Source organism: Sebastes fasciatus, chromosome 23, assembly GCF_043250625.1.
Source record: "Sebastes fasciatus isolate fSebFas1 chromosome 23, fSebFas1.pri, whole genome shotgun sequence".
NCBI classification, from domain to species: Eukaryota; Metazoa; Chordata; class Actinopteri; order Perciformes; family Sebastidae; genus Sebastes; species Sebastes fasciatus.
Window position 1 is genome coordinate 21,022,187 of NC_133817.1, and position 13,834 is coordinate 21,036,020.

General features: G+C 47.4%; 2 protein-coding genes across 5 annotated transcripts in view; one reads left to right on the forward strand and one right to left on the reverse strand.

Moving 5' to 3' along the window:
* LOC141761837 (A-type voltage-gated potassium channel KCND2-like) overlaps positions 1-10,230 on the reverse strand; it is a 45,730-nt gene extending 35,500 nt beyond the window's left edge. Inside the window, exon 1 of one of the 2 annotated variants that reach the window (XM_074625475.1) lies at positions 8,401-10,230. In XM_074625475.1, the coding sequence (XP_074481576.1) occupies positions 8,401-9,512 (1,112 nt within the window). In that variant the 5' untranslated portion in view covers positions 9,513-10,230. The remainder of the gene's footprint in view (positions 1-8,400) is intronic. The other variant, XM_074625473.1, reaches the window with a different exon arrangement.
* The window catches only part of ovch1 (ovochymase 1), a 208,259-nt gene that overhangs the window by 135,761 nt on the left and 58,664 nt on the right, over positions 1-13,834 (forward strand). The gene's annotated exons all lie outside the window — the stretch shown is intronic.

Genomic DNA, 13,834 nt, shown 5'->3' on the forward strand with positions numbered 1-13,834 from the left:
GGCCACTTTAAGGAGGCCAGGTACCCGTTAGGAAACACTCTGCAGACATTAGGGGTCAACCTGGACCTCTAACCTGGACCTCTGTTGGGGTCACCCTGGACCAAAGTGTATTGAAATGTATGTCTCCGTCTGTCACAGCATCCATCAGTCTGTCTTCTCTCAGGTCCGTCCTCCTCTGAAAGCTTTCTGTCTCCTGTCGTCTGTCTCAGACTCTCAGAGTCAAACTGTCCTCTCAGCGTTTTATTCTGCAGCTGGAACACATTCAACTCCATCAGTCACAGGTTCTGTCTGACAGCAGTCTGTGGTTACACATAGTGTGTTGCAGCAGCAGCAGCGTGTTGCAGCAGCAGCAGCAGCAGCAGCGTGTTGCAGCAGTAGCAGCAGCAGCAGCAGCAGCAGCAGCAGCGTGTTGCAGCAGCAGCAGCAGCAGCAGCAGCGTGTTGCAGCAGCAGCAGCAGCAGCAGCAGCAGCGTGTTGCAGCAGCAGCAGCAGCAGCAGTAGCAGCAGCAGCAGCAGCAGCAGCAGCAGCAGCAGCGTGTTGCAGCAGCAGCAGCAGCAGCAGTAGCAGCAGCAGCAGCAGCAGCAGCGTGTTGCAGCAGCAGCAGCAGCAGCAGCAGCGTGTTGCAGCAGCAGCAGCAGCAGCAGTAGCAGCAGCAGCAGCAGCAGCAGCAGCAGCGTGTTGCAGCAGCAGCAGCAGCAGCAGTAGCAGCAGCAGCAGCAGCAGCAGCGTGTTGCAGCAGCAGCAGCAGCAGCAGCGTGTTGCAGCAGTAGCAGCAGCGTGTTGCAGCAGCAGCAGTGTGTTGCAGCAGCAGCAGCAGCAGTGTGTTGCAGCAGCAGCAGCAGCGTGTTGCAGCAGCAGCAGTAGCAGCAGCAGCGTGTTGCAGCAGTAGCAGCAGCGTGTTGCAGCAGCAGCAGCAGTGTGTTGCAGCAGCAGCAGTGTGTTGTAGCAGCAGCAGCAGTGTGTTGCAGCAGCAGCAGCAGCAGCGTGTTGCAGCAGCAGCAGCGTGTTGCAGCAGCAGCAGCAGCAGCAGTGTGTTGCAGCAGCAGCAGCAGCAGCAGTTTGTTGCAGCAGCAGCAGCAGCAGCAGTTTGTTGCAGCAGCAGCAGCAGTTTGTTGTAGCAGCAGCAGTGTGTTGCAACAGCAGCAGCAGTTTGTTGCAGCAGCAGTTTGTTGCAGCAGCAGCAGTGTGTTGCAGCAGCAGTTTGTTGCAGCCGCAGCAGTGTGTTGCTGCAGCAGCAGCAGCAGTGTGTTGCAGCAGCAGCAGCAGCGTGTTGCAGCAACAGCAGCAGCGTGTTGCAGCAGCAGCGTGCTGCTCCTCCTCACCTCCAGGTGTGACTGGAGGTCGGGGGCGGGGCCACAGGTCACATGTCCTGCAGGTGCAGACAGGTGATCTGTGCCACTGAATCCTCTGGTGGTGAACTGACCTGAGATCAGGTCACACAGTGAGCGTGTAGAGGGGAGGAAACCTGATCCTGATCCTGATCCAGGTCTGACAGCAGCAGCTGAGGCCCCCGGGGGGCAACGCTTCCTCCTAACGGTACAACGATGACACGTGACTGCAGGTAAATAACGCTGAGTCACTGTTCTCTGACCAGAACTGTCTCCTGTCATTCTCCTCCATCAGCAGCACTACCTCTGATAATCCACCATGACGGGGGGGTTGGAGGAGGAGGTTTAATAAACAGCCAGCGGTCTGATTATACGTCAGACACATAAAGAAGTTTATATCCTCTCTCACAGAGTCACAATGGGACGGCATGTCTGACGACCTCTGAAAAAGTCGGATCGGTGCATCATTAATTATTTTCTTAATTCATTCTTTGGTCTATAAAATGTCCAAAGTGACGTCTTCAACGTCGACCAACAGTTTAAAATCCCAAAATAGTTTCACCTCTTTTTGTTTTTATATTATATCTGTTTTTAGACACTTTAAGCAGGATTCTGTGTATGAAAGCTGTTATATGAATAAAGTTTATTATTATTAATTAAATAAACATAAAAAAAAAAAAAACTATTCTTACTTATTTTAAAAGTAATGTCATATCTGGTGTGTTATTTATATTCTATTTTACAGAGCTGATTTGTTTTATGTCCAGCATCTAAAAGAAGAAATGTGTTGTTTTATCTCATATTTATATCACAGTGTTAACAGCAGTGGCGGCTGGTGGATTTTTTTTTGGGTAGGGCCAATCAATTTCAACAAACGCCGGTCTGTTGTTTTATGCTGAGTCCAGGAGGTTGATCTGGGCCCAGTTGTTTCACCAGGAGTTTCTCCGCCAAAGTCCTTCTCTCAAACGGGTCTTGGAGGAGAGATTTGATCGAGTTAGGGATGAGTCTTGCAAGAGTAACGCTACTAGTGCTTGGCTGTTCCATTGTCATGCCGTTAAAATGGGCTGTGAGAGAAGAGAAGTGGAGAGAAGCGAGAGACGAGAAGACAAGATCACGCGAGAACTGACATGAGCCCTGACGAGAACAGAGAGAGACACACGTGAACGTGCGCGCGCACACCATGGGCCAAATCAGTTTGGCCCTCCCGGAAGTCTTTTTTACGGCGCTGATTGGATGAATTGTATGTCATTCATGCTTGTAATCATATATCTTTAATCAGTGATTGGCTGTACTGCTTATTAGACCCGCCTTCCTTGGGCCAAATTCATTTGGCCCCAGAAAGTGCACGTGCAGCAGAGCAGCTGAGAGGTGCACTAGCAGAGAGTTCAAGGAGGAAAGCAGATATTTGGCGCAGTTATCCTATTTTACAAATATTACGGGTATATTCCATAGGTCAAAAACACACATATTGACAATTTTTATAATTTTTATAATTTTTATAATTTATAATTTTATAATTTTTTTTTTTTTTTTTTTTGGTGGCTCAAGGTGGGTGGGGCCAGGCCCCGTGGCCCTCTATTGGCCGGCCGCCACTGGTTAACAGTATATTTCTATATCAGCGTAGCGTATTGTAAAGATGGAGGAGCAGCGGTGATGGAGGAGGATTACAGTCAGATCTCTACCGTCGTTCTGCTGACTCCAGCTGATCTGAGAGAGAGATGAAGAGAGTCTCTGGGGTGGGTTTATCCTTCATGTGGACCTACTGTGTTTCTGTTAATAAAACGAGCTCCTCTTCTTCTTCTTCTTCTTCTTCTTTTTCTTCTTCTTCTTCCTCCTGCCACAGTTTAACTGTGAATGTGTTGGTGAGCTGCAGCTGTGCAGCAGCGTATTTATCTGTCTGTCATTGATATTCACAGCCAGCTCCGGATCAATGAGCCACGACACTCACACTATTATTTCACTTCTGCTGTCTGAAAGGCCGGAGCTCCACTCGGATAAATTGTTTTCTAGTCGCTTTTGGCTGACTCGTCACAAAGGAGAGGGGGGGGGGGGGGGAGTAAAGCTCGAGAGAGACGAAGGGATGGAGGACAAATGGATCACCAGAGTCCCTGATCTGTCAGGTCTTTATGGACCTGATGAAACGTTTGGTCCACTCATATAAAAATAAACCAGATCACAGCTAAAGCACTATACTGTATATCCGTATATATCCCACGAAATTAATGTAATCTACGTAATCATGAACCAGGAAGTATAAAGAGCGGTGAACGGCGCGTAGAGAGGAGGTCGGGATGGATGGGTGGGTCTAAAAACACCAGACTTTCACCAGGAGACCACTGTTGGTGCCCCGTGTGAGGCCAGAAGTCAATTTACGACTTTATAATCTTGCAAATTTCGCTCCCACTCATCTCCCTGTTTGAGTTTAGGGAAATGCCTCATCAGTCCACATATGCTAATCGTCCCTCTTCCTCTAATCAGCCTCCTCTTCTTCTCCTTCCCTGGTCTAATTGTGTGGCGTCCACAGATCACCTCCGAGTCTCTGAGTGTCATTAAAACGGTCATTTCCTAATTAAACAGCAGCAGCGTTTTGGGGACGAGCCGAACTCTCTTCTGACGACACAAAACATCTTTTCAGCTCGGCTGCTCCTCTGAGGTGGTTCATTACTGAAACCATTAAAAATAATCACTTAGAGGTTCTGAGCTGCTAATGCATTAATTTAATTAGCAGCATTAACAGCGGATCAGCCCACACAGAGAGTAGAAGAAGAAGAAGAAGAAGAAGAAGAAGAAGAAGAAGAAGAAGAAGAAGAAGAAGAAGAGAAACCGTGACTCTAAAAACAGCCATGAAGAGTTTTATTGTAAAAATCAGTTCCAGCAGCACCAGATCTCCATTTCAGATCCGTTATCTGGGATCGATTTATCACCTCCTTCTACTGCAGCGCTTTGAAAGCCACAAAGGAAATCACCCTGATTTACTACTTCCTGTTGACTTCAAGTGGAACGCGAAATAAAAGACCCTCAAGGTGATTTACACTGAAGAGCTGCTGCCTGCTGGTCCGGTCTGAACCAACCCTGACTTCCTACTGCCTGCTAGAAAATGGTTCAAGGAAAGTGGTGGTTTTTGGTTGAATAATAAAAAGCAGGTCCACTTCCATTTCAGATCTGGTTCCTGCTTGATCAAATTAATGGATCTGCTAAGCTAACGAGGCTAACGAATCTCTTGTCAAACCCCATCTCTCTCTTTCTTATTGGCAAGATTAGATTAAATTAATGCGGATTCTGTAAAAACTAAAATATCAGTTTTCTCGTGACTTTGTTCTCTGCAAACCAGTGTCTGTAGTCATCAGAGATCATTTGTGAGGGCAAAGAAACACCATTCTGTAACAGGATTGCCGGTGTTACCGGTGTTACCACTGTCACATGGTGGTCAGGCGCACACCGATGACGTTACTTGCCCACCGCCACCACCGTCATTTTGCTTTTGGACGCTACAAAATGAAAGTTAAAGTTTCTGCTCTGTATAATCATAGCTCAGAGTAGCAGGAGCCAGATTTCACACACGGGACGAGAGAGAGTTGACAGACCGAGAGATGGCGAAGGATTTGCTGTCGAAGTGAAAAAGCAAAATTGCCTTTTTGGCAATATTTCAGGTTTAAACCCAACGCTATAAGGGAACCATAACGTTAATAAGGTAATCACCATGAGGACGACGGAGCGGTCACAGCTGGTGTGCACAATGGAGCAGCGCCAGCTGGAAACCTGCAGCTCCGCAGAGAAAGCTCTACCGGAGAGGGCCAGACACACCGCCACCCAACGGTAAAGATCAGACTCAGCGCTCTGCACATGTATACCGTCATCTCTTCTTGTAAAATGTCCAATGTAATCGGTAAGACCAGGCGTTGTCACAAGTTTGTACAAATCTCGTCACCGTGACGTCTACTCTGTAACAGGGCTGCTGACTCTGTGACCTGATCCTGGTCACCGTGGTGAACCCAGAACAGAATCCACTATGAACTCCGAGCTCATTGAATTGAAGTGATACCAAACTAAAAATAGCCAGCGATGCGTATCAGAGTATGACAGCAGCCAGTCAGGTTACAACCTTCTGTGTAGTCTGAGGTGTTTAACGCACAACTTTAGTTCTCTGACGTCTTCACAGGTAAACCTAAAACTGGACCCGGTCTGGAGACAAGAGCTACCTGGAGGATCAACTCCTCCTCTGGCTGCTGGTTCATAACCTGACGCTTCCTGGAGGTTCATGAAGACACTAGAAACTAATCACACTACTGCTGATATGAGGCAAACACACAAAAACACTTTCAATGATGGCTCAGTGTTAGAGGGAGAAGAAGACGATGAGACTATTATAATGTTAGTGTTGTTATCTCAACATGTGTAAACCACTAGTTTTAGACAGGATGTTCTGGACAGATGTTGATTTAGTTGAATATTTAAAAAGTCAACGCGTCCTGTCTTTTCTGTTCAACAGAACCGAACCAGCAGACAGCAGCAGTAGGGATGTCACGAGAACCGATACTTCAAGTCGATGCCAAAATTCAAAAAATGTGACGATACTCTTTTTCTACAGTACCGAAGGTACCGTACGATGCCTGTAATCAGTGACCGAAATTAACAAGCGCCAAATACAGGTGGATTTTCCGTTTGGCGAGTAACTCTCTGAGGCCTTCTGTCCTCTGCTCTCTGTGTGTCAGAGTTTGACACACACACAACAGCGCCGTCGATATGTTGGGTTTGTTTGCTTTTTCAGAGATCCTTTATTGATTTGTTCGAGAAGAGGATTCACTCGTGGGGGAAAAAACAGAACTGGACTGAATTTCTATCTTTTGTTGTTTACTGCTAAATCTCTGAAAAGCGGTGCTTTTTTATTGTCATCAAAATATAACATTAGCATTTTAAAAATAAATATTTAATGGTCTAATGGTCTGTCACCATGTCAGTGAATTTGAACTACCGCAATCTGAGGATTTATATAGAGAGACTGCGTGTGTGCGTGTACAGCCTCTGCTGTTTTCTTACAGTCATTGAGTTATACCTGAGGAATAAGGTCTCATCATTTTCCTTTTTTTTACTGTGGTATCAAATTGGGTATTGAGAATCGTGGAAATTCACTGGTATTGGTATCGACTACTAGATTTCTGGTATCGTGACATCCCTAGACCAGCAGACAGCAGCATGTTCCCTGAACTCCTCCATCATGGTTCAGTATTAGAGAGCAGAGAACAGGACGGACTCAGTTATCTATCATGATGACAGACTGATGACAGATCAATAACCTCAGTTATCTGATCAGTTCCTGATTATAATCATCAGTTCTCCAGTTGTTCTGGATCTTATTCAGACTCAGTTCTGGTCTGACTGTGTGTTTTATTTATTTTATTTTGAAAAGGTTCTCTACTTGTACGTCATTGGTTGAACACAGATTGTGTCTCAGCAGCCGGAGGTCATGTGATTAAATTATACATGTGTGTGTTTGTGATCTTCAATTAACTGACACATGAGACACACACACACACACACACACACACACACACACAGGTGTGTCCAACATGTGACAGGTGGATTCAGATCATCTTTTTAAAGTTTTTTAGTTTTATGAGAAACAGAGTGAAACCAGAAAAAGTCACGTTTATATTCCAATCCCAGTTTGATTGATTTGACTGAACAGAGTTCTCTGATCAGGCGATTAATTATTAATCTGAGTCACATGACTGATTAATCATTTAATGATGTAATGAGTGTGACAGCTGAGTGATGAGCAACACAACAAGAGTTTAACTGACCTGGATGAGGAGTCAATTACAGGAAGAGAAGAGGATGAAGACGAAGAGGAGGAGGAGACATTTTGGACATTTGAAGACAGTAACCAAACAACGTATATTGATAAGAAGTTAAAGTCAATAGTTGGTTCCATGTCAACATCAGCGTCCAGCAGCAGAGCTACGCCTCCACCATGTTGGACTGAAAGAGACTACCAGACGCCAGTAAAAATTATTTCTATTCTATTGTCATATTCTACTGAAATGTCCTGTGTTGAACAATGAAATAAGCCTTAAAGTTGAGGTGAAAGTTCAGTGGTGGTTTACGTTTTTTTTTCAATTAAAAGCTCTTAATCTGAGCAGAAATCTTCTTTAAGAATATAGTCAGAATACAGGAGGCCAGGTTTCCCCCGTCGATGTATAATCAGACCTGATACGGTGAAGAAGAAGAAGAAGGTTTTCAGGTTTTTGTCTCTGATCCTCAAACTGAATCAAACTACAACTGAAGAGATTTACTCTACTGAGCACGCTCAGCACACACACACACACACACACAAAGTTTATAGATGATATAATCATCTATAATAGAACTAAATGAAGAGCTGTTTCTACAGTAACCTTTAACTAAAGCTGGTTTCCTCCAGTAAACCCTAACAGGAAGTGGCAGGTTTCAACACAATGAAAGTCTACGTTGACCACAGATGTCACTGTTAACACGAAATTTACGATTCTTACATCTAGTCCCTTTAAAAGGGTTAACCATCAGGTAACAGTAGAACCTGAACCAGCTGTGATGTTCCCTCAGAACCAGGAACATCTGTCTCACAGCGAAGACATCAAACACCATCAGACAGTCTGGATACAGTCACACTACAGCGTCAGTATACCGACCTACTGACAGACTGTTACAGACCACAATAATGGATTTATGAAAAACAACAGCTTCAGCAACGAATGAGACCGTTTCAGCACCACGGACAGAGAAACATCTGGAAAACAGCAGCCGAAAGAGAAGAGAACAGAGATTTATATAAATATATTTCTACAACCAACAGGTTGAATCTGCTCCAGACGTCTGAGATCGGATTGTAAACGTCCAGCAGCAGATAGTGAGACTTTAGAACAGACTCCAGGTCAGTTCAGACTCCTCTGATGGTTTAAAGCCACTCAACTACCAGAGCTTTCAACCATCTAAAAACTTCTTTTGGAAACTTCACCAACGCAGTGAGAGACTGAAACTAAAGTTCACCAACAAACAGAAACACAACAGACTTTCCTCCGCAGCATCACCTACCCCAGCGTCGTCATGGTGACGATGGTGTACCAGAAGGCGGCGGGGATGCTGGTGAACTTGGAGGCGCTGGAGCCCTTCTCGGCGTAGAACATGACGGTGGCGAAGATGATGATGGCCATGGTGAGGGAGAAGAGGAGGAAGCCCAGCTCGGACGCGCAGCTCTTCAGCGTGTAGCCCAGGATGCGAAGTCCTGCTGAGTGTCGCGAGAACTTGAAGATCCGGAAGACCCGGAAGACACGCAGCGTGACGAAGGCGCCGCTGACGTCCTCGTTGTCGGTCATGACGAGGCCGATGTAGTAGGGCATGATGGCCACCACGTCGATGACGCTCATCACGCTCTTCATGAACCGGAAGCGGCTCGGTGCCACCATCAGGCGCAGCAGGTACTCCACCGTGAAGATCAGGACGCACGCGGTGTCCAGGCAGAAGAAGGCGAGCGCGTACCGCTCCCCGCACGAGACCACCTGGACCCGGTTCGGCGCGGGGTTGCACGGGACCGTCTCAACCACGTTGGCCAGCACCGACACCGCGATGAAGAAGCCGGTGACGTAGTAGAAGACCAGCGCCATGGTGGAGGTGTGCGGGTTCTCGAAGGCCCGCCACATGCTCTCCCGGAAGCCCAGGTCCGGAGCCACCAGGTCCCCGGACTGGTCCATGTCCTCGTCGTCCTGGATCCGCTCCTGGTTCTCCCGCCGCCGGTCTTTGTACTCCTCGTAGCAGCAGTCCCCGATGATCTCCGGGATGATGCCAAAGAACGCGAGCTCCTCGTCGTAGGCGGAGATGCACTCGGTGCGCGGGAAGTGCAGCCTTCCGGTCCGGTAGAAATTGAGCACGTGGCGGAAGATGTCCGGGTCCCGGTCGAAGAAAAACTCGTTGGTCTCCTCGTGGAAGAAGAAGTCCCGCTCGGTGCTGCCCAGCAGGGTGTCCGGATACCGCTCCAGGGTTTCCCGCCACGTCTGGAACTTTGTCCCGCTCACGTTGAGCACAAGGAGTCCCGCGTGCCCGCGCTTCTCTTCGAACGGGGGAACCGGCATCGGTGCGCTCGCAACCGGCATCCAGCCGACGGCCGCCGCGCGGGCGAACGGCAGCCATGCCGCCACTCCGCCCGCCATGCTGGACCCGGAGCCCGGTCCTGGTCCTGGTCCCGTAGCACCGGTCCTGGAGCCAAGTCCTGAAGCTTTGTAGGGGCTCGTTCGAGGAGGTTCACGGAGCGGCCGAGCAGCTGGACAACATCTGGATCAGAATCAGCAGAGTTTCTCCTCAAGACAGACAAAACCGAACCCTCCGAACCGGAACCGGCGCGTAAAACCGAAGAAGAAGAAGAAGAAGAAGGAGCGTAAAACAAACAGATCCACACGAGACCAGCGGGTCCTCCTCGGTCCTCGGTCCAGGGAGAGGACTCCGGACTCCGGACTAACTCACATCCACAGAACCAGAATAAACTCTTCAGTTTTCCTCTAGAATCCGTTAGAACCGGTCCTGGTGTGTCCGTAGTCCTCCTCCTCCTCCAGCAGCAACAAGTCCAGCTGCACCAGGACGAACCCGCTCCAGACCCGGACACGGAGCTGGCTCTGGTCCGCAGACATCATGCTCTCCTCCTCCTCCGGTCTCTCCTCCGGACTCCTCCGGTGTGTTTCCCCGCAGAGAGAGAGAGGAGGTTCGGCTGGAAGCGGCTCGTTCTCCGGTTCTCCGGTCACACAGGTGCTGCTGGAGAGGAGTGGAAACACACACTACTCTGACACTACTCACACAGTCTCTCTCTCTCTCTCTCTCTCTCTCTCTCTCTCTCTCTCTTTACTCTCTTCTTTCTCTCTCTCGCTCTCTATACTCTCTCTCTCTCTCTCTTCTCCCTCTCTCTCTCTTCTTTGTCGCTCTCTCTCTCTCTCTCTCTTTTCTCTCTCTCTCTTCTCTCTCTCTCTATACTCCCTCTCTCTCTTTTCTCTCTCTCTCTTCTCTCTCTCTCTACTCCCTCTTTCTCTCTCTCTCTCTCTTTTCTCTCTCTTCTCTCTCTCTCTTCTCCCTCTCTCTCTCTTCTTTCTCTCTCTCTCTCTCTCTTTTCTCTCTCTTTTTTCTCTCTTCTCTCTATCTCTCTATACTCCCTCTCTCTCTCTTCTTTCTCTCTCTCTCTCTCTCTTTTCTCTCTCTTTTTTCTCTCTTCTCTCTATCTCTCTATACTCCCTCTCTCTCTCTTCTCTCTATCTCTCTATACTCCCTCTCTCTCTCTCTCTCTCTCTATCTCTCTATGCTCCCTCTCTCTCTCTTCTTTCTCTCTCTCTTCTTTCTCTCTCTCTTCTCTCTCTCTCTATGCTCCCTCTTTCTCTCTCTCTCTTTTCTCTTTCCTCTCTCTCTATTCTCTCTCTCTCTCTCTGTCTCTCTCTTTCTATGTCTCTCTCTCTATTCTCTCTCCTCCTCTCTCTCTCTCTCTCTCTCTCTCTCTCCGGTTGGGGGTGTGTCGGTAGAAACCTCGCGGATCTCTCTTCTCTCCTTTTACGCACCGAGCTGAACCGTCTCCAGCGGTTGACAATAGGCAGGTCTGCGCGCTCCCGAGAGGAGGAGTTTTTACTTTAGGGACCCGCAGGGAGCGCGCACAGAGGTCTCCGTCCAGGTTTTTCACCAGGATCCGGATCCATAGATCCTCAGTCAGTGGACCAGGTCTCTGTTTCCTTTAAATGTAGAAAAATTAAACATGTTATTGATCATGAGGAGATCCAGTCTGACTCTGGGTCCGGTGGTTTAATAACTGAGAACTTTATCAGCTCTCCTCTGACTGCAGGAGAAATAATATCTGTGTTCAGTTTATTAAATGTGTTTATTATGATATTAAACTCTGGTACTGGGGTGACTCCCTGTCTCCCATGTTTCCTCTGTCTCTACCTCCACTATAGAGGGAGGGGTCCAGCTCTCTGCTGGTCCAGGGAGAGCAGTATCATTCTGACTAAATAGTCAGTTTATTTATAGAACCTTTTTTCTTTTTATTAGTTTCTAATTATAATAAATATGTCAGGTGTTACGTGTTTCAGCTCGGAGTCTCTTCAGAGACTCTGAAGTTTACTGACTCTCTGTGATGTTCGACTCTCACATCTTTATGCTGATCATTTCTTACAAACAGAATACAGCGAGTCGTCAAATAAATGACACACTCTCTTCTTCCATCAGGACTGATGTTGGAGCACCTCAAGGCTACATTAGTTCACCTATGTTATTTACTTTGTACACTGCTGATTGCATCACCAGTGTGCCCAACCAACTTCTTTTAAAGTACTCCAATGATTCCACCTTAATTTCTCTGCTGACTTGACAGCGATGACCTCAGTTTGCACCAGAGTAATGTTGACTGGCTAATTGAATGGTGTTACAAAAATGCTCTTATCATTACTTACCTCAGTCCATGGGGGCTTATTGGCATGGGTAACATAAATTTATATTACTAAGTAACTGTGAATTAAAAACAAATATGGTCCTCTCTCTAGGTTCATGGTGGAGAGGAGGTTGTGTTGCTCGGGCTCTGTCTATCTTGACGTGGAGAGGAGGTCGTGTTGCTCTGGCTCTATCGATCTGGCGTGGAGAGGAGGTGGTTTTGCTCTGGTTCTACCTATATGGCGTGGAGAGGAGGTCGTGTTGCTAAGGCTCTATCTGGTTGGCGTGGAGAGGAGGTTGTGTTGCTCTGGTTCTACCTATATGGCGTGGAGAGGAGGTCGTGTTGCTATGGCTCTATCTGGTTGGCATGGAGAGGAGGTTGTGTTGCTCTGGTTCTACCTATATGGCGTGGAGAGGAGGTCGTGTTGCTATGGCTCTATCTGGTTGGCGTGGAGAGGAGGTTGTGTTGCTCTGGTTCTACCTATATGACGTGGAGAGGAGGTTGTGTTGCTAAGGCTCTATCTGGTTGGCGTCGAGAGGAGGTTGTTTTGCTCTGGTTCTCCCTATATGGCTTGGAGAGGAGGTTGTGTTGCTAGGGCTCTATCTGGTTGGCGTTGAGAGGAGGTTGTTTTGCTCTGGTTCTACCTATATGGCATGGAGAGGAGGTCGTGTTGCTCTGGCTCTATCGATCTGGCGTGGAGAGGAGGTTGTGTTGCTCTGGTTCTACCTATATGGCGTGGAGAGGAGGTCGTGTTGCTAAGGCTCTATCTGGTTGGCATGGAGAGGAGGTTGTGTTGCTCTGGTTCTACCTATATGGCATGGAGAGGAGGTCGTGTTGCTCTGGCTCTATCGATCTGGCGTGGAGAGGAGGTTGTGTTGCTCTGGTTCTACCTATATGGCGTGGAGAGGAGGTTGTGTTGCTAAGGCTCTATCTGGTTGGCGTGGAGAGGAGGTTGTGTTGCTCTGGTTCTACCTATATGGCATGGAGAGGGGGTCGTGCTGCTAAGGCTCTATCTGGTTGGCGTTGAGAGGAGGTTGTGTTGCTCTGGTTCTACCTATATGGCGTGGAGAGGAGGTTGTGTTGCTAAGGCTCTATCTGGTTGGCGTGGAGAGGAGGTCGTGTTGCCCTGTCTCTCATGGTTTGGCGTCGAGAAGAGGTTGTGTTGCTAAGGCTCTATCTGGTTGGCGTGGAGAGGAGGTTGTGTTGCCCTGACTCTACCGGTTTGGCGTCGAGAGGAGGTCGTGTTGCTCTGGCTCTATCTGTTTGGCGATGCTTGGAAGCTGCTTGAATCCTCCTGGAGGATTTCTCCCTGTTAAAATGATTTTTTTTGGTTAAGTTTTTCCTTGTGTGATGTGAGGGTTGCACTTTCAAGGACAGAGGGTGTCGTATCCTGTACAGATTGTAATTCACCCCGAGGCAAATTTGTGATTTGTGATTTTGGGCTATACAAATAAAATTGGCTTGACTTGACTTGACATGAACACTAGTAAGACAGAAGAAATTATTTTTGGCCTTCCTCCCGACTGTCAGCTGCCTCCAGTTACAATTCACAAAGTAGAAATGAAACAGGTCTCTTCATACACATACCTGATTCCACCCTATCATGGACCCGTCACATTGAATTTACCTGTAAGAAGATACAGCAACGCATTTACTTTCTTCGCAGACTCAGATCTTTTAGAGCCAGTAGCCAGATTATTTTTCTATTTCTCAGCTCAGTGATTCAGAGTGTCCTGTTGTACTGCAGCACAGCCTGGCTCAGTAGTCTATCTGTGAAACTTAACTTTATAGCCAAATCAAAATGTGTGCGAAGATCATTGGCCAACCAATCTCTGAAGAGTCTCTATGAGATAAAGAGAGAGGAGGTCATCTGTCTCCAAATCAGTAGAGTTTAACAGAAACACACGGAGCTCCTTCATTAAGTCCCGAAACATTAAATACAAATAAAAATAAATATGTCAGTAAAGTTTGTGGAGTTCTTCCTTTAAATCTCCTCCAGGAGGAAAAAACACAATCTTCTGTTATTGTTTAATACTTCATAAGGAATTCATTTTTTATTAATCGTACATCTTTATA